This window comes from Mizuhopecten yessoensis, unplaced genomic scaffold (genome assembly GCF_002113885.1).
Source record: "Mizuhopecten yessoensis strain PY_sf001 unplaced genomic scaffold, ASM211388v2 scaffold10829, whole genome shotgun sequence".
Taxonomy (NCBI): Eukaryota; Metazoa; Mollusca; class Bivalvia; order Pectinida; family Pectinidae; genus Mizuhopecten; species Mizuhopecten yessoensis.
The window spans coordinates 364757-383789 of record NW_018408742.1 but is presented as its reverse complement, the minus strand read 5'-3'; the positions used below and the strand labels follow the sequence as shown (position 1 = coordinate 383789).

Genomic DNA, 19033 nt, shown 5'->3' with positions numbered 1-19033 from the left:
ATGTCATAAACACTCATAATTGTATTTTCAGAAGCTGTGTATGTCTGCCACTAAATGATTTTGTCTGTCGGAATCATTCAAAGTCCTCTACTGATGTGTAAACTGTCGGCTGATCTGAGCCAGAATATTCCTAAAAATGGCTAGGATCTATTTGTGATGGCGACATCTCTTACACAATAACCTTGATTGGTATCGACAGGATTCGATGCATTTCCTGATTTTATTAACAGGAGCAGTTGAAACAAATGATTGAAAATGATGTTAGGAGTTTGAGCTTTGAGGTTTTGAGATGGAAATATCAACGATTTATTACCCTTGTAGGGAAACAAATTGTTATGTTTCCCTTTGACAATTAAGATTAGTAAATATTATATTAAACCAAAAAACAACAATAGCACGCCATAAAATGGAGAATGGTAACGAGTGTTGCCCATGTCTGTGACGTCAAGTCCAGTCGGATCGCAATTCAATGTGAAAACTCTAGCAACTTCAATCTTTGATGGATTTCCATCAAACTTTATACAAAGGTCAAGTGTGAAATTACCAATAACATCTCTGTTTTAGGGTTCAACGGTCAAGGCCAAATTTCACATGGCGATGGAAGCAATCATGTCTTACAGAAATGCTCTGGTTATTGGCTGGCTTTGTCATTTTGAATTCGGGGATGGTAACTAAGTCATTTTCTAGATAGGCTCTGATCATGATTAGCAGATATTCTAAGGACCAGGACAACTGAGTATGAAAATGAAAGAGGAGGTTTTATTTATAATTTTAATGTCATGTGATTAATATAACCCATTCAGATATGCTATTATATTGATGAGGTTTCGTAATATATATTCATGGGTGATATAAATGTTTGTGTACCTTAAATGGATGTTTTCTTTGATGTTGATTGTTATGCTGTGTATGTAACCGTGAAAAACCTGAAGAAACAAGAATTGTATATAGCAAATTTCAACAAAGAAAATAATTTTCAGATTTGGATGGGCGATCATCTGCTATAATTGTTAGTGATAATTTTCATGAGAATTTGAGACAAGTTCCCCATTGGGTTGCACACTATCTGGAGACATGGTGTTTGGTCATAAATATTAAAAAGCATGAACTCTTTCTTAATAACTAATCATTTGGATAATTTGATAATGTTCTGTAATAATGTTGGTTACCTCCCCTTACCCAATCATCAACATGAAATGGCCTTGTATATGTGATATGTGATTACCAATTATATTTGTCAAAAACTTACTGTATCTAATTCACAAGATGGAGAAGATTTACATAGACTTAGCCTGCTTCAAAATCTTTTGAAATGATTTAAGACTCTATCTCACAATCTGTTTTAGGAATTACAAGCAAAAGTATAAAGGGGTGGGCTGGGGTAAGGGGGTGTGGGTGGTGGTGGTGGTGGTGGTGGTGGGGATGGGAGGTTCTCTTTTAAATCATTTTTCTCCACCTTAATATCATATTCCATGGAAACCTATGGTACCATATCTGAGATTTTGTGAAAGATTCAAAGAATGGTTACCATGGGAACATTTTGTATCACTTCATGTAATCAAAGGCTTTTTGCTACTTCCACTTTCCCTCCATCTATTTTCTGTCTCAACTTATACTCTCCTGCCCTTTCATGGTGTCCCCCTCAACATGTCCAAGGGGTGTAACTAGATAGGGAAGCTGTTAGCTTTTAATGATGAAGTAACATATTGATTTAAAAAATGATTTCACATATTAAATGCCTAATAATTATAAAATTATCAAGATGGATCTGTTCATTCATTTAAAATGATTCAAACACAGTATTAGATTACCGAAAAACAAAAATGCAAAGCAGTGTTAAAATGTAGCGTAAATGGATATCTATTTCAATGTTATGTGTGAATGTTTTGAAAGGTTTGAAATTAAATTTTATGATAATTCTTCCTAATTGGTTGTTATTGTTATTCATGGTTTGATGATAGTTTGTAAAGAAATAGGTGATAGGGAGGCAAAAGAGGGGGTGGTAAAACAGAGATGGAAGATATGGGATCAGGGAGGGGGGGGGGTTGAAATGAAGAAGACTTAGAGGGGTTGAAAGAATGGGATAAAGGAGAGAGGAAAAGGGGAGGGGATGAAGGAAAGGGATTGAACAAAAGGGATGAAAGGGATGAAGGAGAGGAATTGAGGGAAAGGCATGAAGGAGAGAGGAAAAAAGGGAGGGATTGAAGGAAGGGAATGAGAGGGATGTAGGAGATGGGTTATAAGAGAGAGGATAAGGNGGGCGAGGAAGAGGGGTGAAGAAAAAGGGGTAGGGGAGTGGTTGAAGGAAAAGGGTTTAGGGAGAGGGGTTGAAAAAATGGGGGTAAGGGGAGTTAATGAAGAGGAAGGATTGAAGAAAAGGTGGTAAAATGAAGGATAGGGGTCAGGGGAGGGGATGGAGAACCATTAAAAGAGGTCAGGAGGTGAGGGAGAGGTGTTGAAGAAAAGGGATAAGGGGGAATTAGGAGAGAAAGTGAAGGTTGGGGTATAGGGAGGGGTTGAATGAGAGGGGTAAGGGAAGAGGATGAAGACATGGGTTGATTGTAAGTGGGTAAAGGAAGGGATAAAGGAGAGTGGCTGCAGAAAAGGGTGGAGGAAAATAATGTAAATGATGTAGATGTAGATAACATAGTAGGAGGGGATGAGTGTAGAAGGTATAAGGAGGTGGGTATAGTAATAGGGGTTGTAGGGAAATGTGAGGGTTTATAGGAGAATGTGGTAATGTATGTGACATGCAGACTGCAGTCAGGCCAGTATAACATTGTCCATGTTTTATGTTCCTGAGCTACACACCCGAACCATACTACTGAAGCTATATACCTATGAGTAATGTGTGGCTCTAAATGTTTTATAGAGATGGACAAGTCTATTTGAAGGTGGGCTATACCATTCAGATTAGTATAGTCTAAGCTGGATTATACCAAGTGATAATGAGCATGGGGATGGCAGAGCCCTGAAATGTCACTAGAGTGCTACTGCACTCCAGCTAGTACAGGTGTATAGACAGTTACAGTACAGCCACACTGTCTTAGTGCTAGGGGACTGGTGTAGAGTGCTCCAAGACTGGAAAGTGACATGTACTGAAATGAGCACACAGCCAGTGGTAAAGTACACAAGGACCACTATACCATGACCAGCAGTCAGTACACAAGGACAATAACATAGATGGGGTAAGGGACTTGTAACAAGGTCCATCTGGACTTGTGTATTAAGTTGACCACTGGGTACTGGTTATTACAACTGTAACAGGAAAGAGAACAGTGTGCTTCCACTGGGATCAGAATCGCTTGATCCTCAGTTTACCAGTCTGCTGCTCTACTCATTGAGTAATCCAATGTACAATTAAAACCTGTCTATACAGGTTACAGGTATTAAAACTGTAACAGGAAAGAGAACAGTGTGCCCTCGATCAGCTTCCCATGTAGTCTGCTGCTCTAGGTAGAAAGGGGTTTTGAAAGGCCCCAGATTCATCCTAAAATATCACTGATACGACAAACATGTACTGGAACCAGACCAAAAATTGAAAAAAACAAACTTTTCCTACCAACCCACAAAATTTTCCATTCCACCAAAAATATTTCATTGATATTTTGCAGTAAAATTTGTTTTGTTATATCTGTTGAATGAACATTAAAAGAATCATACTTGTACTGCTGCTTTTCTGTTTGAATTTAAAGTTACAATTTCTAATATTTATATATTTATTTTTCTCAAAAAGTAATACCCCTGCCTTCGTACCCATGACTTTATATTTTGAGTCGTTTAAGGGGGACACAAACAGTTGGTTAAGGGTCTTAGTACCAGTGCTGAAAACTGTAACGAAGAGTTGGAAACTGTTTTTCTGGCATAACTATGTCTATGATAAAATCATTGTTGAAAAAAACCCCATACCTTATGGGAGTTTTAGGAGAAATAATGAAGATGAAAGAAACAAAATATAATCAACAAAATTGTTTTGACTGAACAAAATTCAGTGGGGCTAGACCGGAATTAGAACCCTGGACTTCAGATTGTTATACATCGCTCTAATTATACCCCCTGCAATGAAGTTATGGGGGGGGGGGGGGGGGGGATCGAGGTATAATGGAATCACTCTGTCAGTCTGTCCCTCCGTCTGTCTGTCTGTCTGTAGACACAAATTTGTACCTCCTACTTCTCCAAGATTTATGCAGGGATTTTGATGACACTCAATTACACACATCTTATACCTCAAATGAACTTGTGTCTCCCAGTCAGAACGCCATTATGTTTCTTCAATATTTACCAGAGTTATGGCCCTTGACTTCTGTAGACAGTACATTAATTACGTTACTGAAATAGCTAATTATCTCAGAAACGGTAGGTATTTTGTATACACATATACATCAGAATGTTGTAGGCATTAATGAAAGCTACTCTTCTGACAATTTTCTTAGATCATGTGGTCAAAGGTCACAAATGAATTATGTTACTGAAATGGCTAAATATCTCGGAAACGGTAGGTATTTTGTATACACATATACATTACAGTATCGTAGCCAATTATGCAGGCTATTTTGTGACAAAATTCCAAGGTCATGAGGTCAAAGGTCACAGATGCATTATGTTACTGAAATGGCTAACTATCGCAGAAATGGTAGGTATTTTATATACACATACCTTGCAGTATATGTAGCATTGATGCAAGCTACAATGTGACAAAATTCTGAGGTCATTGAGTCAAAGGTCACAATAGGACAGGGATTCTTAAGTCATTCACCCCTGAAGACATATTTGGAGTAGTTCATTATAATATTTCAGGGGTGTATAGTTAATGTAGGACCTACGTGTTCATTTAGACCTCACAGGAAATATATTCCTGTCTGTCTAATTTATCTCGCTTGAAACAAAGTTGAAATTTATTTGATGATAGCATTGAAATGATTAAAAATATGTACCCTATTTGTCCTGATAGTGACCCCTGGTCAGTTATTTAACACAGCTAGAGTTGATCTCACCTGTCACCCTGTCCTCCACAGGTCAGTGGTCCTAACTGGTCAATGATTTGACTAGTCAGTGTATCCAGTTTAGATTACTAATAGCTACAAAAGCTGTTGTTACTGGATAATATACAATAGTTTACAGCCTATAGGATTTACCTGTGTCACCAGATTGGTTAGTTTACAGCCTATAGGATTTACCTGCGTCACCAGATTGGTTAGTTTAAAGCCTATAGGATTTACCTGCGTCACCAGATTGGTTAGTTAACAGCCTATAGGATTTACCTGCGTCACCAGATTGGTTAGTTTAAAGCCTATAGGATTTACCTGCGTCACCAGATTGGTTAGTTTACAGACTATAGGAATTACCTTTGTCACCAGATTGGTTAGTTTAAAGCCTATAGGATTTACCTGAGTCTCCAGATTGGTTAGTTTACATCCTATAGGATTTACCTGTGTGTCATCAGTTTGGTTAGTTTACAGCCTATACGATTTACCTGTGTCACCAGATTGATTATTTTACAGCCTATAGGATTTTCCTGTGTCTCCAGATTAATTAGATTACAGCCTATAGGATTTACCTGTGTCACCAGATTGATTAGTTTTAGCATCCATTAGGATTTCAGAGTTCATGAGTTCAACACTAAGTCTGACCCATTTACATTTGTGTAACTCATTTACCCCTAAAGACACATTTGAACTCTTCCAATTCAAAGGTTGGAATAGTTCATTATGAAATTTCAGGGGTGAATGAGTTCAGAGTTAGTAGCTCGGGTAAAGAATCAGCTGCCTGGTGTATCCTCTATCCTATGGGCCACTGCATGATCATTTGAGGTGACTAATGTCTTATCAATTGTTAAGACATATTTCATGCCTGTCATCTTTTATTGCCATGTTTCTTTCAACAACTGATACGATAGCAATAAATAAAATCCATAAAAATGTCTCTGATGTCAGGGACCTAGGGTTTAAAATGTTTGGAAAGTTGGCATGGTCATATTGCATGAAAGTGTATTCTTATTTAACATTGAATTAATTCATGTCTCCTTAGTGACTTGAAATTATTTATTCATCAAATAAATTTTGAGAATTCATGCACACTATAGCTAAATGAAGTACAAATTCATACAAATTCATTGATTTAAATACATGTACTCAATGTCTTGATATAAACACATTTATAATGAACTGCAAACAAATCAGTTTGCCCTAGGCATAATTCAGGATAATACAGTACCAGGAGACACAAACAAATCAGTTTGCCCTGGGCATAATTCAGGATAATACCGTACCAGGAGACACAAACAAATCAGTTTGCCCTGGGCATAATTCAGGATAATACCGTACCAGGAGACACAAACAAGTAGTAAATCATAATGGTTGTGTGGGTAGTAAGGGTAGCTGTAGCTGTAGCTGTATTGAAGACAATAATCTCCAAAGACTGGACTATGGCCATCATGTCAATGTGCTGTATCTATTAACCCTTCCACCCCTAAAGTCACATTTGAACCTTACCATATCAAAGGCTAGACAGGTCCAGTTTAAAAAAATTCCATGGATTTTCAGAAACATTTTGAAAAATACTCCAAACATATAGGCTTGATGAGGAAGATTCAGGGACTACAAAAATATTGTTATAGCATCATGTATACCAACAGTGTATGTTTATGACAGATAAAAATAGAAACCCTGCCTGTTCATAAACATGTCTTTCAAGTACCTTTGTACCACCAAAATCGATGAATTCCCAAGATGGCAAATTAATTCTGTGGAAATTGAATGATTGACTTTTGTAAAAATCAATTTTTAATTTTGCTTTAGAGTAATTTAAAGCTTAGTAAAATGATGAAATTGAATCTTAGTGCAGCTGAAGTACATTACTTGATATTTTTACTGTTCTTAGCTCCGACTTTAAACCCAGCGTGTAATTGGAAATAAAATCAATTGTATCAGGAGGGATTACATTGACAGCAGCATTGTTGAAAGGTGACTTTATTTACCGAAGGTTGCTGAAGGTCTAGTGTACTTATATCTTTGTTGGTTTATTTTAATGTTATAGAAAAGTGTCATTATTTGAACTTCAGTGAATATACAGCAATGCAGTGAATGTTACATTCATTTAACTATCTTTATTTTTACTTTAGTTGTAAGAAATAACTGCAAAATCACTGCAAATACGTGAAGTCTGATATTGTATGTAATCACTGCGAATCTGTCAAGTCTGATATTGTGTGAAATCACTGCAAATCTGTCAGGTCTGATATTGTGTGAAATCACTGCAAATGTGTGAAGTCTGATATTGTGTGAAATCACTGCAAATGTGTGAAGTCTGATAATGTGTAAATTTTGCAATATAGTGTGTATATTCTGCAGCTATGTAATAAATTCTGCAATAGATTATAGTGTTTACTTTGTAATGACCTGAACATTGTTTGAAAGGTTGGAATAGTTCATTATGAATTTTCAGGGGTGAATGAGTTAACATTATGAGAATGATGCAGTTGTGTTAGTATTCCATTTATTTTCATAAACACTGCTATTATTGGAGTCGTTGCTCTTTGTATTATTTTAAATTAACATTCAATTTGATGTGGACATACTGTAAAGAAAGTTTTTGAAGATTTTCCTCTTTTTCATATGGGATTTTCTTCTAATATCAACCATCCCGTGAACTTTGATTTTCTATGGCAAGCAGCAGTTTGAATATCTATATATGCCTAAGGGTGTTGCCCAAATAAGGAGTCCACTACTTATGCTCTAAACAATAGGGGATTGGTTGATTGATAGGTTTTACGTCCGCTTCACTACCGAGTGCGGTTATCCAGCAGACGAATAAAAAAAGTAGGGGATTAATCCTATTTTGTTTATATATCAGTAGGGTCTCCAGTCAGGTCAGTGGTGAGGGTCAACAGACTGTCTACCTAATTGTATTGTTCTAAGTCACGGTGTGGCATGATCACCCTGTCCGTTGAGAGAGGATAAAACCATCTGTGGGAATTAGGTATATATGTTAATTGTTATTTCAAAGGTAGAGTCCATTTCATGATAGATAAACCTGTATTTTCACCTGTGGTTTCATGTACACATGATCACCAGGAGTGATTTATTATACCTGATAAAAAATGTAAATTTCAAAAATTTCAAAGACAATAAAGCATCCACCTTAGCATCACGTTATCAGGTGAATAATAACCAAAGTTATCATAAAAGCCTGGCATGTATATATATATCCTTTTTAACAGGTGTTGCCCTTGTACATATGCATGCATACAAATTCACAATAAAAGACAAACAGTCAAATCATAATTCATATTTATGACAATATAAATCAATATTTAATTGCCAAAATGCTCGCCTTAACTACATGCGCATCAAAGCATATGACACAAACATCAACATTTTAACCAAAAACCTACATTTTTACCATTGTTTCAGAGAATTTGTTAACACTCGCTGGGCTTGGCCATCATAAAATATAAATACTGTATGTTATAAAATATAACCTGGAATAATACAGCAAACTCAGAAAACTATTCTATGCCTTATTCGATCTGTTTGACAATGGAAATAATGTCCGATAAATTCTAGCTATCTACGCTTGGCAGTGCTTGAACAAGTTTAATATTACATCTTCAGAAGAAAAAAAATTGCCTCGTTCTGCTCGGCAGGGAAATTATAATTGTCACCATCTCAGAAATAATTAAGTTCTATATATTGTTTGGTGCCAGAAAGTAGTATACATGTACAACCAACATGACAATTATGATTTATTAGTTTCCCTGGTGGTACATATTTAATTAGCGTCAAGCTCTGCCATCGCCAAAACCTCGCATGGCTTCACTGTTACTCTGTAATTATACATTAATGTCTTATGGCAGTTTTCCTGTTGTTTATGAGATAAAATTATCTTCTGACTTACTGAACTTGTCCAATTAACATCTAACAAATACACATCAACTTAACACATGTGTAGTTTTTGTGATTTTGAATTACTTTAGATTGAGAAATTGTTGAACCAGTCAATACAAAGCTGTAAGAGTTGTCTTTCTTGGAACTTGCCCAGTTTCTCAGATAGACAGCTGTAAGATTTCTCTCTCTCTTGAATCAATACAGTATGCTGATTGTCTTTGCAATCTGTAGAATTTGTTTGCATTAACTCATTCACTCCTCAAATTTCATATTGAACTATTCCAGCCTTTGAATCAGAGGAGTTCAAAAGTGTCTTCATTAGATATACAATTAATACAATGAGCATATACATTAATCAATGCAACTTTTGAAAAATTCGCAGGAGCTGCCTTATCAGGTACTAACTACTAGTTCTATGCCACCTGGCTAATATCTCCCTATGTGTGTATGCCTGCGTGTGTTCTTGAGATGTTATGAATGAGTTCATTCATTTTTCATTTTTATAAAATTTGCTTCTATATTAATGTTTATTTACTTGCAGTTACCATCATTGTATAGAAATACAAATTGATTTAATTTTACTCAAATAATGTTTTGCAGGTGACCACAGAAATTCAATGATATGATGCCGACACACTATGGCGGGTCGCCCTCGGTTACCAACAGGTACCAGATTTACCCCCATAGTTATGGAGACCAGGTTTCCATGTCAGCAGGGGACGGCAATACCCCCATAGGGAGGTGTGCCCCAGAGACAACACTCTGGTACGATTGTACACGCCACCATCACCGCTGTCAGCAGTATGATGAACTCTCACTGTCCGACTATTGTAAGTATTTTATTGCTAAGCTTCCACTTTTACTGAACGAGGAACATTTTGTATGCCAATACGACTGTAGGCCATACTCAGGTCTATGAGTCCGTCAGTCACACTTTGGCATCCACACTACTGTATTCACTTTGTGTTTCTAATACGTCAAAACTTTCTTCAGCTCTCTTCAGCTCGGAAGCAGATGTTTCAGTGTCGTAAATCAAAGGTCAAGGTCAAGGCCACTTTTACCATAATGTTTTTTTTTTTTGACATTGTTTCTCTTCTGCCTTCATTAGGTGTCCCATTTGAATGAAGGGAGCCATTTTGCATATTGACTCATTCATCCCTACATGTTTAATTGGACTTGTTTAGTTATTGATTTGGTTAAAGGTTCAAATGGGACTTTAGGGATGAATGAGTTGTACTGTTTTTTTCTTCTCATATACATGGAATCTTTTCTGAGTGGTACATTTTTAGCCATGAATTATATCTTGATGAAATCTTTTAAGTATACCTACATCACCTACAGAAGCTGTGTAGTCCACTATATTTAGGTCACCATGAACTTCACCTCTGCCAGGGGTCAAAGGGCAAGCATGTGCAAATCAAATATGCTTATTGACTGATAAAAGGAGATATGTTTTTGTTTAAATAAAAATCTATGATATCTTTGCTGATTAGGGAAAAATAATTCACAAGTACCTCAAATGAGGTTGTGATTTAGATTTGTGAACCCCAGGTCGAGGTTATTATTACTATAAATAGAAAAATATTTTCCATCTCTCTGCTAGCATTGCTTTTCTTCAGATACAGATGAAACTTCAGAACACCAATATATAGGTTGTGTTTCAGGGTCCTTTACTCAAAGTTGAAGGGGATTAGCTAAGCACCAATTGTGGGGGCATTCATATTTCTCTGACATTGTCTGGTTTTATTTTATTGAAATTTCAATTGATACAAAGTCTAACAAGACATCCTTCAGATGATTTTGACAAGATTAAACAATGAGTTTGAAGCTCAATCATGTGAAACCCACAAAAATAAGAAATTATTAATGGCAGATCATGATTTCAAGTGATTCTGGGCCTATGACTGGTACAGCACAAGCTCATATCTGGTGATAAGCCCACCCTACCTTTGACAAGTTTTCATGCACAGGCCCACTAGATTTCCGGTAAAATATGGTACATACTCTTACCCCTCTCAATCCCCCATCCCCTCCCTCCTCCCTCCCACTTACTTGACACCCCTTTCATCTTCTGGCCTATATAATATACTAAATAGGCATATATATATTCTATAAAAGATCTTTGTTTGGTTGTACGACTTTCATCCTGACTTCAAGGTTGTGATAAAAATACAAACAAACCACATACATGTGGACAATGTTGATGTTATATAAGTCGGCCCTGTAATGTTGGGTCAAGTATTAGCCCATTAACTAATTAAAGGATGCCTGCGTTATAGAATACTTATGTTTGTAGACTTGACTGATATACACACAGGAAACGAGTAGCTAATCCCCCAGGACTGTATAATTTTCCCCGGAAGTTTTGTTCCTGTCTACTCAGGAAAACTGGAGTCCTTAAACTGGAATTTTCTCTTTCATTTGTTAAGAGGTTCGCATACACTATCAATAGATAATGACCGTATTTCTATAGCTCAGATACTCTGACAGTTTATTTTGGGGTAAATGTAGCTACAGATAATTTCTATAGCTCAAATCCTTTGGGGTTGACTTTGGAGTACTTATAGCTACAAAATATTTCTATAGCTCAGATCCTCCGAGTGTTGACTTGGGGTAATTATAGGTACAAACTATTTCTATAGCTCAGACCCTTGGGGGTTGACTTTGGAGTACTTATAGCTACAAAATAATCCTATAGCTCAGATCCTCGGGGGTGTTGACTTGGGGTAATTATAGCTACAAACTATTTCTATAGCTCAGACCCTTGGGGGTTGACTTTGGAGTACTTTTAGCTAAAAAATAATCCTATAGCTCAGATCCTCGGGGTGTTAACTTGGGGTAATTATAGCTACAAACTATTCCTATAGCTCAGACCCTTGGGGGTTGACTTTGGAGTACTTATAGCTACAAAATAATCCTATAGCTCAGATCCTCAGGGCGTTGACTTCTACAAACTATTCCTATAGCTCAGATCCTCAGGGTGTTGACTTTGGGTAATTATAGGTACAAACTATTTCTATAGCTCAGGCCCTTGGGGGTTGACTTTGGAGTACTTATAGCTACAAAATAATCCTATAGCTCAGATCCTCGGGGGTGTTGACTTCTACAAAATATCCCTATAGCTCAGATCCTCGGGGTGTTGACTTTGGGTAAATATAGCTACAAACTATTTCTATAGCTCAGATCCTCCGAGCGTTGACTTGGGGTAATTATAGCTACAAACTATTTCTATAGCTCAGATCCTCGGGGTGTTGACTTGGGGAAATTATAACTACAAACTATTCCTATAGCTGAGATCCTCGGGGCGTTGACTTGGGGTAATTATAGCTACAAACTATTTCTATAGCTCCGACCCTTGGGGGTTGACTTTGGAGTACTTATAGCTATAAAATATTCCTATAGCTCAGATCCTCGGGTGTTGACTTTGGGTAATTATAGCTACAAACTATTTCTATAGCTCAGATCCTTGGGGTGTTGACTTTGGGTAATTATAGCTACTAAATAATCCTATAGCTCAGATCCCCGGGGTGTTGACTTGGGGTAATTATAGCTACAAACTATTTCTATAGCTCAGACCCTTGGGGGTTGACTTTGGAGTACTTTTAGCTAAAAAATAATCCTATAGCTCAGATCCTCGGGGTGTTAACTTGGGGTAATTATAGCTACAAACTATTCCTATAGCTCAGACCCTTGGGGGTTGACTTTGGAGTACTTATAGCTACAAAATGTTGCTTAAGCTTAGATTCTGGGGGCGTTTACTTTGGGTAATTATAGCTACAAACTATTTCTATAGCTCAGATCCTTTGGGTAATTATAGCTACAAACTATTTCTATAGATCAGATCCTCGGGCGTTGGCTTGGGGTTATTATAGCTACAAACTATTCCAATAGCTCAGATCCTCCGAGCGTTGACATGGGGTAATTATAGCTACAAACTAGTCCAATAGCTCAGATCCCCCGAGCGTTGACTTGGGGTAATTATAGCTACAAACTATTCCTATATTTCAGATCCTCCGAGCGTTGACTTGGGGTAATTATAGCTACAAACTATGTCTATAGCTCAGATCCTCTGGGGTTGACTGTTGGTAATTAAAGCTTCAAACTACACCTATAGCTCAGATCCTCGAGCGTTGACTTTGGGATAATTAGAGCTGGAACTATTTCTATAGCTCAGTATAGCTACAGATTAATATTTCTATAACTGATCATGAAACCCCCTGGGATTGACTTTGGGATAAATATAGCGACAAACTATTTCTATAGCTCAAATCTTAGAGGTTGTCTTTGGGATAAATATAGCTACAAACTATATCTATAGCTCAAATCCCCTGGGGTTGGCGTTTGGATAATCATAGCTACAAACTATTTCTTTATCTAAGACCCTGTAGGGTTGACTTTGGGGTAATTCTAGCTACTAACTAGCTCTATAGCTAAGATCTATGGGGGTTGATCATGGGGTAAAAATGGCTATAGACTGTGTTTGTGTAGCTCCAATACTGGGGATGACTCTGGGGTAATTATGGCTTTATGTCATTCAGGTGATTTGTGTATTTGCAGGGGAGATGGTTGACTATCAGAGAGTAGGGAGCTTATGTACTGTAAAAGTCCTATTTCTTGCATGTGGAAATGTTCACATTGTGACTTTAAACTAATCAGGTGTGGAAATGTTCGCATTGTGACTTTAAACCAATCGGGTGTGGAAATGTTCGCATTGTGATTTTAAACCAATCGGGTGTGGAAATGTTCGCATTGTGACTTTAAACCAATCGGGTGTGGAAATGTTCGCATTGTGACTTTAAACCAATCGGGTGTGGAAATGTTCGCATTGTGACTTTAAACCAATCGGGTGTGGAAATGTTCGCATTGTGACTTTAAACCAATCGGGTGTGGAAATGTTCGCATTGTGACTTTAAACCAATCGGGTGTGGAAATGTTCGCATTGTGACTTTAAACCAATCGGGTGTGGAAATGTTCGCATTGTGACTTTAAACCAATCGGGTGTGGAAATGTTCGCATTGTGACTTTAAACCAATCGGGTGTGGAAATGTTCGCATTGTGACTTTAAACCAATCGGGTGTGGAAATGTTCGCATTGTGACTTTAAACCAATCGGGTGTGGAAATGTTCACATTGTGACTTTAAACTAATCAGGTGTGGAAATTTTAAATTTGGCAGAGGTTCTGAAATGTATATAATCTCTATATCTATTTTCTATATAATCTATAAATAAATATGCACTTTTGGATATTGTTCATGCTAATTTACACATTGCGAAAAATAAAGCATCGAGACACCGAAAAATTCCCACTTTTAGAATCAGCGTCAGCACCATGCTCAGTTGAAATTTGGTGCAACGGTTAAAATTCATTAACATAACCATAAACATATGTAAAATTGTAACCAAAACCAAAAATCAACTAGACCTTTTTAAAAGTTTTTTAACCAATTTCTTTTAGGACTCGTGTATTCCTGAATCTTAAACTGGACCTTTTCCTATGTAACAGCTAAGCACATACCCTTCCTTTCCTTGTCATCCTTCACAACTCATGGTCACTTTTTATTGAATTGGAGGACGATAATCTCTCAAGATTCAAAACTTAAGGACAAAGGAGAGTTCTGTCAAGGGAGGTTACAAAACCATTTTTTTTGTAATAGTATTCAAATAATAGCAACCAGTAGAGTAAAGTATACACAAATATAAGTGTGCATGTTAAGATTATAGTAAGTATCATCATGAAATTTGATTTTGAAACAGCATTAAATTAAAGTAATTAAATAACTTGCTTTAGATTCAAAAGATAAAAAAATCATTTTAACATTATTGACAGATACCAATTTCTGCATATAGCACAGGATTTTACCCTAAAGATGGTATCAGGTAGGGCAAAATTAAACTTAAAATTTAATAAGTGTAATACATGCAGTCCCAACATACAAACACATTATTATTTCAATTGTAAAAAATTAAACACCCAGATAACTGACTTCTCTGAAGCCTCACTCATGTAAATATCTGACCCCTGTCTGAGGCCTCAGTGATGTAGATAGCGGACCCCCTGTCTGGGGCCTCACTGTCCACTGAAGTTGATGATGGTGTATTGGGTCCTGTTTTCTATAAGTATAGGAGATGTATGTAATTGGAATGTGAGGGATGTCACATGAAGTTCTCGGTGACCTTTTGTATTGACGAAGTTTTGGCTGACCAGTTTGTGAACTTTGAAGGATATCCTTGTTTCTGGGATACTCGATGAAGTTTGTCAGCATCCTGATTCAGTGTTTTTTGGAAAAGGAAATTTCTTAAATTTGAGAAACATCATTTTAATATCTACTAAATCGGGGAAAAACGTGTACATGGAGGCCTGTTACTGAAATGAGCACCTCATTTACACGCGTGTTGCTGAAGACTTAAGAATGAGGAGAATGGCACAATACAAACTTATCAATGACGAAGGTATGTGGGAAGCGGCTCTTTAGTCTAATAAACCAAACATTTATGTCTTAAGTTTATCTGTCAACCAATCAGAGACCAAGGTTTGTTTTATGGAGATAAAATCAATATCAGTTATTACAGTGTTCTAATTAGAAAACTGATTTTGTAATATTTAATCCAAAAAGTAGATCATTTTTCAGTGATCAGTTTTAAACCTGATGTAATTTTGTAGTCGTAAAAAATACAAAAGGCATCTTATTCAGTTGAGGTCAAATGTTTCACATCAACAATTCTTCCTTAGAGCACCATTGTGGTACTGTACTACAGTTAAAGTATTCTCCGAGTGAAAACTATCAACAGACAATTTTTTGGACACAATATCCAATTCTCTACTTCAAACATGCGATTCTCTGCCCCAATAAGCAATTCTTTCCTCCTAACATGCAACTCTCTGCTTCCATCATATAATTCTCTGCTTCCTCTGCTTCCATCATACAATTCTCTGTACCCATCATATAATTATCTGTACCCAGAATACAATTCTCTGTACCCAGAATACAATTCTCTGTACCCAGAATACAATTCTCTGTACCCAGAATAAAATTATCTCTACTCAAAATGCAACTTTGACCCAACATGCAATTTTCTGCACCCAACATGCAATTCCTTGGTCCTCCAAACATGCGTTTCTTTGCTCCTATGCATTTCTCTGCCCCAGATATGCAATTCTGTGGTCCCAACTGAAGGTGACTTAGTATGATTTACTGAGGTTTTCAATGTTTTTTTGAAGGTCACCTTGGGTGTGACTGGTTTACTGAAGGTTTACACAGTTCACCCCGTGGTTGCATGTACGTCCAGTGTTAAGTTAATTGTTATAGGTACAATAGACACTCTCTAAACTGACCATGAGTGGTCCAGAAACCTGTGTAAACCAATCTTAACTGAACCTGAATAGTCCAGAAACCTGTGTAAACCAATCTTAACTGAACCTGAGTAGTCAAGAAACCTGTGTGAAGTAGATATTCTGATATGTGCTGTTTTATACATTGTGATCTTAAAAAATGTTCTGTACAAAAAGTCTTGTTTCATGTTGTATTTCTGTTTTAATGTGTTTCACTTTTAATCAAACCTGTACAGAACAATAGGCTCTTGCTATGTTTGGTTTCAAAATATTCACTTCCTCATAAGTATGTTTAAGTCTTGAGAGAAAACGGATTATTATGCATACAGCATTGTCCTTTAGAGTTATAAAGCATAATGTAAGATGATCTTGGTGACATGAGAGATTTTATTTCAGTAAAAATTAAGATAATGAATAGCTTTACAATGACGCACCCTTTAGGAGTGAAAATTCCCACAGTATTCTTTACCTGTATAAGTACTGGTAAATAATTTCTCATTGATAATTCTCCAAGAGAATATGTGATATGATTTTAATGTAGAAATCATTTCACATGCACTATGAACATATACAGTGGAGGATGTTTACAAAGTGAATATACATCTGAATGAAAATATTATTTATTCTGCCGTTGATAAGTTTTACTCACCTTGACAGGTGTGTTGTCATTTCCCTCCGTATCAGTAAACCTAAATCTGACTAATTACATGATAACATTTTAACACCTACTTCCCAAACATTCAAAAATCATTAATCTGTGACGAAAATACACGACAGGTCACCGAGTTGCATGATTGCACAGAAATTTCTGTTATGTGAGAACATCTTCGTACTGTTAAACATCTAATGACCGTCACTCCATGGCATTCGGTGCTAGGCTAATGGAGTAGTGACATACCTTTTACCAGGTATAATAGATACTTACCTCCACAGGTAAAAACTGGGTTGTACAGGGACACAGTAATATCATTAGGTATATAAAGGGACTGCAACGTTCTTTCAGGAAAAAGAAAATGATTTTTTGTCAAACAACAATATTTTTCTTTAAAAATGTGATTAAAGTTGTGAATGAAACTCCTGTAAAAGACATTTCTCACTATGAGACTCTAGAGAGTGATATGTGTAAAAGATTTTCCCACTGTAAATTCGGTTTGAGACAGCAGGATTTGTTTAAACCGTATTTGCTGTGAATTACTGCCACCATCATGCATGAGCTAGGTCTGATACAACCCTCCGTAAGATATAGTCCACGTGTTCTCAAAGTCCGGTCTCTGATCTGTTTGTACTCCGGCACGGGTAAGTCTTCATTACGTAATTATGACATCTTAAGATTTATCCTAACTCTGATTAACTGTAAAGAACAGGAAGTAGAAACAATTCATCACCTTCATCAATTTAACTTCCTATTAATCTTTGAAAATATTAATGATTTCATTAATAGCTGTTGTTGATTTCATGACTTAATGTTACATTAAATTTGAAATGTTTCATAACAATCATTAATCACTTTCAAATTTTTAAATGAGAAGTCTTAACGCTAAGTTCTAAGTTCGCTGAGGAAATCCTATATACTTATTGACATTGTTTGGAATGGGTATGGAATATTTGTTCATCAGAGGTGTGTTATTTTCCAAAGGGTGAAGCCTGAGGGAAACATTACATGTCCAAGGTTAACAAATATTCATATCTCCCACAAATTACTGGAAGAAACATGAGCATGAAAGGGAAAATTATGTGTCCAGATCTAGAAAAGGCAATATATATGGAAAATTTAATGCAGGGGGGAACCTGAAACAGGATATTTTATTCATCGTCGTGTGTTTAACTCAGTCAAGTCAAGTATGCTGTCACAGGAATCAAAGGATAAATAATTAAACTTTTGTGATATTAAACTGATAAAACGTCTGAGGATGAGTGATAGACTTGTACGTTTGTGTCTGGACAGGTACTTGACTCACTAAATTGAGTCAGAATGACTTGTCTGTTTGTGCTTGGGTATTTGACTTATGGATGAGCTTAAAGTTAATGAATAATCTGAATCTGAGTTCATGTTCGATGGAACCAGCTCAATATGATCAGTTTTTATACGCCCGTCAATTTGACGGGAGTATTATGGTATGGGTTCGTCCATCAGTCCGTCCGTTTGTTTGTCCGGCAATCTCCTCCTACATTTTTCGACCGAAGTTGTGTCTGCCTTAAAAGAATTTTGATTCGACAATTTTTGCAAAAGTTATTGCCCTTTGTTTATTTCAGTATTCGATTTTTGTCCAGTGATTTTCTCCTACATTTTTAGCTCACCTGGTGAGCCTGGCTCACCAGGTGAGCTAATTTTCTCCTACACCATTTAGCTCACATGGTGGGTCTGGCCCCCCTGGGGGCCTGAGGGGCGGGGCCCAATAGGGGAAATATAGCAAATTCTTTAAAATCCTTCTCCTTCTGTAGGAATGACGGAATTTTGTCCATATTTGGTCTGAAGCATCCTTAGGTAAAGGGGAACCAATTTTGTATAAACCGTGGGTCTGGCCCCCCAGGGGCCTGAGAGGCGGGGCCCAATAGGGGAAACATAGCAGATTATTCTCTAAAATCCTTCTTCTGTAGGAATTGGTCCATATTTGGTGTGGAGCATCCTTGGAAAAGGGGAACCAATTTTGTATAAATGGTGGGTGTGGCCCCTCTGGGACCTGAGGGGCGGGGCCTAATAGGGGAAATATAGGTAACACTTTTATAATCCCAATTCTACCATAGGGATAAAGGGATATTTTCCTAATTTAGTCTGGAACATCCTTAGGCAAAAGGGACTCAATTTCATATAAACAGC

At 36.9% G+C, this 19033-nt stretch overlaps 1 protein-coding gene across 3 annotated transcripts in view; it reads left to right on the top strand.

Annotated features, from left to right (window-relative positions):
- Positions 1-19033, top strand: part of LOC110462783 (rap1 GTPase-activating protein 1-like) — a 232555-nt gene that overhangs the window by 34702 nt on the left and 178820 nt on the right. For 2 of the 3 annotated variants that reach the window (XM_021516949.1, XM_021516948.1), the window contains exon 3: positions 9486-9715. In XM_021516949.1, coding sequence (XP_021372624.1) covers positions 9508-9715 — 208 coding nt within the window. In that variant the 5' untranslated portion in view covers positions 9486-9507. Of the gene's footprint in view, positions 1-9485; positions 9716-14986; positions 15336-19033 lie in introns of those variants that run through there. The other variant, XM_021516950.1, reaches the window with a different exon arrangement.